General features: G+C 36.7%; 1 protein-coding gene across 1 annotated transcript; it reads left to right on the top strand.

Annotated features, from left to right (window-relative positions):
- Positions 1-5,245: 5,245 nt before the first annotated feature.
- LOC132596745 (glycine cleavage system H protein, mitochondrial) lies at positions 5,246-6,314 on the top strand. Its single transcript, XM_060293533.1, has one exon. It carries the CDS (start codon positions 5,258-5,260, stop codon positions 5,777-5,779), a length of 522 nt encoding a protein of 173 aa, XP_060149516.1. The 5' UTR covers positions 5,246-5,257; the 3' UTR covers positions 5,780-6,314.
- Positions 6,315-6,958: the final 644 nt, after the last annotated feature.

Below are 6,958 nucleotides of genomic sequence, written 5' to 3'. Positions count from 1 at the left end.
TTATCATGTATTTATTTGTATAAATAAAGTAAATTGTATCACTTAATTCTATAAGATATTACAAATTCTAAAAATGTAGTGGTCAGATATTTTGTTTCATTTGTGTCCAACTTCTTTCACCAAGGGCTAAACAATTCAAAATACAGCATATATCTGTGAACTTTCCAGGATACAGATGCAAAATGACCATATTTTTTAGTTAGATGAAACCTTGGAGAACTTTGGAAGAGCCTCCGGTTTGTTCACAAGTAGGTAACTGAGCAAGGCCTGGAAATGTTTCCATACCCACTCTGGGTCAAAGGCCCATTTGTACCAGAACTGGAATCAGAATTGGAATCAGTCAATCCTTACTGGCAGCAGTCAGGATCATACTTCTGTACTTTAACAGAAAGAGTTAGGAAGCTTAAGTTCATCTTCTTATTCATCTTAGCATCCATACCCTACTGGCAGTCTTAGGGTTAACCACTTACCTTCTGGTCAATATTGAAGCTTTTATTAAGTTCTGTGAGAGCCTAAAACGTGTGTTTGGGGAGTGGGGGAATTGTATGCAGTATTTTATGTACTCTAGCATGGTATAAATTAACTAGAAAGTCAATAGACAATCTATAGGCACTTTACAATATTTATCTCCACCACAAATGTATAAGGAATGGATTTGGTCTGGTACGTAGGATTGGGACCCTTGGAGACTTCCAGGTAGGGGTGGGAGAGGAAAAGCAGAATGAAATTTAGCAACTTCCAATTTAGACATGTGGAGCAATTTGGCTGCTTCTATGTGGTAAGTTAAGGGTCATGAAATTGGGGGTAAGAAGCATATCTGTGCATCTATTTAACACATTTGTCTTCAAAATATATTTCACTAGACATAGTATGAGCAGTTGCCAGATGCAAGGACACTTTTAGAAGCTATTTTAAGACAATCATATTCTAGAAAATAATTTAAACAACAAAATAATAAAGATTTACCCAGTAGGGAGAGGGACCAGAGTTCAAGGAGATCCTCAGAAGGAAATGGTCTCTGCTTTAAACCTAAAGGATTAGAGAAAAGCGTGTGGAAGGGGAGGAAGAGACTGAAAGAAATTATAGATTGCTAGAGAGTAAAGATATGAGGCAAGAGAAGTAATAAGGGACCAGATTCTAAAACTACGTTCAGGAGCCTAGACCTTGTTTTGAGGGCATCGTGGAACCATTAATGGCTTAAGGAAGGGCAATGGTATGATGAGATCTACATTTTAGGGAGATCCCAGTGGCTGCAGAAGGACACCAGTAGTAGGGAGACCAGAAGCAGAGAGGCTGTTAGGCTGCTGTGGCAGCCTCTGGAGGAGGGAGTCTCTGCAGAGCACATGAGAGAAGCAGTCAAATTACTCCTCAAGTCTAAATTGGCAGTTGCTAAATTTCATTCTCCTTTCCTCTCACACCTCTACCTGGAAGTCTCCAAGGGTCCCAATCCTGTGTACCAGACCAAATCCATTCCTTATAAATTTGCTTCAGTCACAAAGCTGAAAGACAAGGAGGAAGCTAGGTGTGATGGCCTACATTGGACCTCAGATCAGGTCTTCATAGAAATTAATAACAATAGACTTCCTGTGTATGTGACATAAACCCCACAACAAGTCCATTTGGGAGGTACTATTATCCCCACTTTCCTTGCCAAGAAACGAGCACAGGAAGAGAGGGTAATGTGCTCAAAGTCACACAGCCAGGAGGAGGCTCCCAGATGATCTAACTTTGGGGCCCAGACTAAGCGCCATTGCTTGCCTCTGTTATGACCAAGGCCCATATGACTGTCTGGAGACCTACCACCATCTATTACATCATTTTTATGGAAAATTGGGTTCCAGTTCCCAAAAATCAGCAATCAAGTGTACATTTGAAGCAAGTCTCACTAATAGAAAAATTGGAAGACTGATGAGAAGGAAACTATAAAAGTTGATACAGGGCCATAAAAGAAGATTCAAGTAAATAAAGGGACATCCTGTGCTCCTAGACAGCAGTGCTGAAGACTATAATTACAGCAGTACTCTGCCAAACTGATTTATAAATTTAATCAAAACCAAAACACAATAGCAACATTTTTTGGAATTCAACAGATAAATTCCAATATTTATCCCAAAGAACAATAGTATACAAGAATAGCCAAGGAAGTTAAAAGAAAGACAAAGAATTATAATGGGGCAGAGACTACCATATGAATAGCAGAATATATTATAAAGCCATAATAGTTAAAATTATCTATTGGTGTTGTCTTCAATAAATAAATCACTAGAGACAATAGAAAACCCCAAACCGAACATATGCATATAGGTAGATAAAGAGATTATATATATATATGTAGGTATAGATATAAATGTATGTATAGGAATTTAATATGTGACAATGGAGGGATTTTGAAATAATGGAGAAGTGGCAGAATATCCAATAAATGTTATTGAGAACACTGTCTATTCAATTGAGAAAAAAACAAAAAACAAAAGCTACATCACTATGGAGAATACTCAAAATAAATTCCAGATGAATTTAAAAACTGAAGAAAGAACAAAGCTATTAACAGAAATTCTTGAAGGAATTTATTTTCTTAAAAAATATTTTTAAGATACCAAACATAAATACCGAAAAGAAAAGATCAATAAATTTGGCTTCATTAAATGTGCAATGTAGGGGAAATATAATAGATGGAATTCAAAGTCAAGTGATAGGCTTAGAGGAATATTCACTATTGCAAGCAAAAAACTATTATTCAGAATATAAAAGAACACCTATAGGCCAATAAGATGAAGAAAATTTATCCAATAGAAAAATTGATACCAAATTAGCCAAAACAATTTTGAAAAAGAAGAAGAATATTGAAGAACCAACATTTCATGACTTCAAAACTTACTACAAAGCTACAATAATCTAGACAATATGGGCTTAACATAAACATAGACATATAAACAATACAATGGAGGCTTCAGGGAAGAAACAAACCATACATTTATGGTCAATTGAACTCTACTCACATCATACAAAAAATTAACTCTAAATTAATTAAAGACCTTTAATATGAGTTAAAACTATAAGCTTTTAGAAGAAAACAAAGGAGAAAATCTTTGTGACTTTGGATTTTGGTGTCACAATGACAATAAAGCAAAAGTCACAAAACAAAAAATAGGTAAATTGAACCTCATCAAAATTTAAAACTTTGATGCTTCAAAGGACACCATCAAGAAAATGAAAAGACAACCCACAGGTTGGGAGACAATATCTGCAAATCATATGTCTGATAAGGGTCTTGTATTCAGAAAAAAACAACAGAAACAACTCTGACAACTGAACAACTAAAAAGACAAATAACCCATTTCAGAAAATGGGCAAAGGATTTGAATAAGCATTTCTCCAATGAAGATATTTAAGTGGCCAGTAAGCACATGATAATATGGTCAACATCACTATTCATTAGGGAAATGCAAATCAAAACCACAATATGATACTATTTCACACCCACTAGGAAGACTATTATCAAAAGGCAGATAATAACAAGTATTAGCAATGATGTAGAGAATCTGGAGCCCTCTTACATTGCTGGTGTGAACATAAAATGGCAAAGACACTTCGGAAAACAATCTGGTTGTTCCTCAAAGTACCAGACATAATTCTTATATGACCCAGTGAGTATACCCAAGAAAATTGAAAACATATATTCAAACAAAAGCTTGTTCATGAATATTCAGAGCAGTATTATTCCTAATAGCCAAAACGTATGAACAATCCAAAAGTCCATCAGTCGACGAATGGATAGATAAAATGGTATAGCAATACAACGAAGTAGTATTCAGTCACAAAAAGGAATGAAGTACCGATACATGCTACAACATGGAGGGAATTTTGCAAACATTACAGTAAGTGAAAACAGCCAGGCACAAAATGTCACATATTGAATAATTTCATCTATATGCAATGTTCAGAATAGGCAAATCCTTAGAGACAGACAGAAGATTGGTGGTTGCCAGGGAAGGGTAATAGGCAGTAACTGCAAATGGGTATGAGATTTCTTTGGGGGATGATCAATGTACAACTCTGTAAATACACAAAAACCACTGAATTGGGTGAATTTTAAAATTTGTGAGTTATATGTCAAATAAGCTTTTATTTTATTAAAGGGTAAGGATTGAACAGAAAATCCACAGAAGGTCAATACAAACATGAAGATATACTCAACTTTATTGGCAATCAGGGAAACACAATTAAAATCACGATATACCATTTCATATCCACCAGATTTGCAAAAGTCAACACATCTGACAATCCCCAGACCTAAAGAGGATGTAATGTAATAAGAAACCCTGTAGAGACTGGTGGGACTTGAATCAGTACAGCTCCTCTGGAGGACAACATGGCAACAGGAAAACTGCAAATACATGAATTCATTGTCTCAGAAATCCTACTTCTGGTTTAAACCCTAGAGAAGGCCCTACAGGTGCCCAAGTCCTACCCACCTATATTCATTACATCATTATCATAAATAGCACACTACTGTAAATAACTTATATTTTTATCAAGGAAGGACTATTTAAATAAACTGTGGTGTATCTGTACTATGGAATATTATGCAGCCTACTAAAAGAATCAGGCAAATCTCTATGTACTCACATGTACAATTCTTTAAGTCATATCAAGTTTCTAAAAATTGCAAATAATGGGTACAGTTTGCCTCCATTTGTGATTTAAGACACCAATTATATTTTTGTACATTTACATGCATATGTCTGCACTTGTGCAGAAAAGGACCCACAAAGACCCAAAACCCATTGTTTGCAATAGTGGGCTCTGAGAAGGGAGTGGGTGTCGAGGAGGGCTTTAATTTTATGTATGCTGCTTGTTTTTATTTATAATGAGAATTGTTCCTCTTGTATAAATCAGAAAAAGTTTGGAAGGAAATTAGGAAAGAATGAAAGAAGGAGGAAGGAGAGCTTGCAGGCAGGTGAATCACATTTACAAAGTGGGGAGGGAGGCTGCCTGTCATTGGGTTTGCTGCCTGGAACCCCACTGAGTCAATAGTTTTGTGACTATTAAACTCACAGTTATGGCATCTATTGACTGAATTCTAATTTATAATGTCCCCATAGCAAAAATTTCCAAGCGGACATCCACAGAAATAATTATTATAAAGTACTCTGTTCTTGAGAATTATGAATAACGCTCCCTCCCATCATCAACTGAGCAAACCTGTTGGATTAAAGCCATCAAAGATTGTTTACCGCTCTGCACCCCTGCGAACATGGCGCTGCGAGTGGCGCGGAGCGTGCGGGCCGCGGTCTGCAGCCTGCGCGCCATCTCTGCGCCCAACGCGCCCTGCCCGCCGCGGCCCTGGGGACTGCGGGCGGGCGCCGTCCGGGCGCTGCGCACCGGTCCCGTTCTGCTGTCGGGTCGTAAATTCACAGACAAACATGAATGGGTAACAACAGAAAACGGTGTTGGAACAGTGGGAATCAGCAATTTTGCACAGGAAGCTTTGGGAGATGTTGTTTACTGTAGTCTGCCTGAAGTTGGGACAAAATTGAACAAACAAGAGGAATTTGGTGCTTTGGAAAGTGTGAAAGCTGCTAGTGAACTCTATTCTCCTCTATCAGGAGAAGTAACTGAAATTAATGAAGCTCTAGCAGAAAATCCAGGACTTGTCAACAAATCTTGTTATGAAGATGGTTGGCTGATCAAGATGACACTCAGTAACCCTTCAGAACTAGATGAACTAATGAGTGAAGAAGCATATGAGAAATACATAAAATCTATTGAGGAGTGAAAATGGAACCCCTAAATAAACTAGTTTGAAACAACTTAATCTAGTATAGTTGTCTTAAATTAGTGGTGGATAGATTTTTAAAAAGCAACTTTTAGCAAAAGAAACTACTTTTAACAATGTTGCCTGAAGAAAATACCCCTTAACTTCCTAATGATTTCACATAAACACTATGCATCTTTTTCACAACAGCCTGTGATTTTTAGGCTAGTCTCCAGTTATAATACTCAGAATTCCTGAAATTATCTGTGGTAAAACTAGTTATAAAAATTATGTAATTCAAGGATAACATTGTTATCTTAACCTTACAAAATATTGTAACTTGCTTACAGCCATCCCTGGATTTGGGTCAAAATACTCAATGAACTTGCCATTGGAAATAAATGACAGTGGAGAAAAGTTTGTTAGTTGTAGAGTGTCCAGTGAAGAACATTACTATCTTAATTTTGCAATATACTGTGTTTGCTGGTGCTATTTTTATACAGTGAAGCAACAGCCTTGCAGGAAAATAAGAAACAGTTTAATAATAAAATATTCAACTTCTTAAAAAAAAAAAAAAAAAAAAAAAAAGATTGTTTACCAAGCAGCGAGCCTGCATAATACACGTGCTCTGCTCACAGCCCTCCGCTCCCTCTGCTACTTTGATTTAAGAGCATTAGGAAACTGTGTAATTTTTTGGTCCTCTTTTTATTTCCATGGTAATTTATGTCTGTGGGTAAGCATTTTATTTTATCAAGACATGGGGCTAGAGTTATTTTCCAAGGTGCTTGAGTTTTCCTTTGATGCCACTGAAATTAAAGGCAGAGCGGTAGAGAGTACCCATGCTGTTTGTCACAGAGTCAGAGGTTAGAATTATGTTGGCTGCCATTTATTGTGAGTATTCCATGCCAGTAGTTAGGGTAGCACTTCTCATGGGCAATGCAGTATTATTAATATTGCAGACATCAAAACATTTGTGAATGGGATATAATTGACTTGTCAGTCACATTAACAATGTCCCCTGTGGAATACCATTCCAACAATGGCCAAGCAGAATATTCCTAGGTTATTTACATCTGACTCTTTAAGTCTTAAATCTTTGAAAAAATTCTAAAGATTTATTTTAGTTTTAACACAGCGAGAGATACGATTTTGTGTGTGTGTTATGTAAGAAACTTAAGAGCAAAGCTTACTGTCAATGCT

This window comes from Globicephala melas, chromosome 2 (genome assembly GCF_963455315.2).
Source record: "Globicephala melas chromosome 2, mGloMel1.2, whole genome shotgun sequence".
Classification (NCBI taxonomy): Eukaryota; Metazoa; Chordata; class Mammalia; order Artiodactyla; family Delphinidae; genus Globicephala; species Globicephala melas.
The sequence above is the reverse complement of the archived record's forward strand: the minus strand, read 5'-3'. Positions and strand labels throughout refer to the sequence as shown.

Excerpts from the sequence above, each read along its gene's own strand:
- LOC132596745 (XM_060293533.1), top strand. The coding sequence starts at position 5,258 with ATGGCGCTGCGAGTGGCGCGGAGCGTGCGGGCCGCGGTCTGCAGCCTG.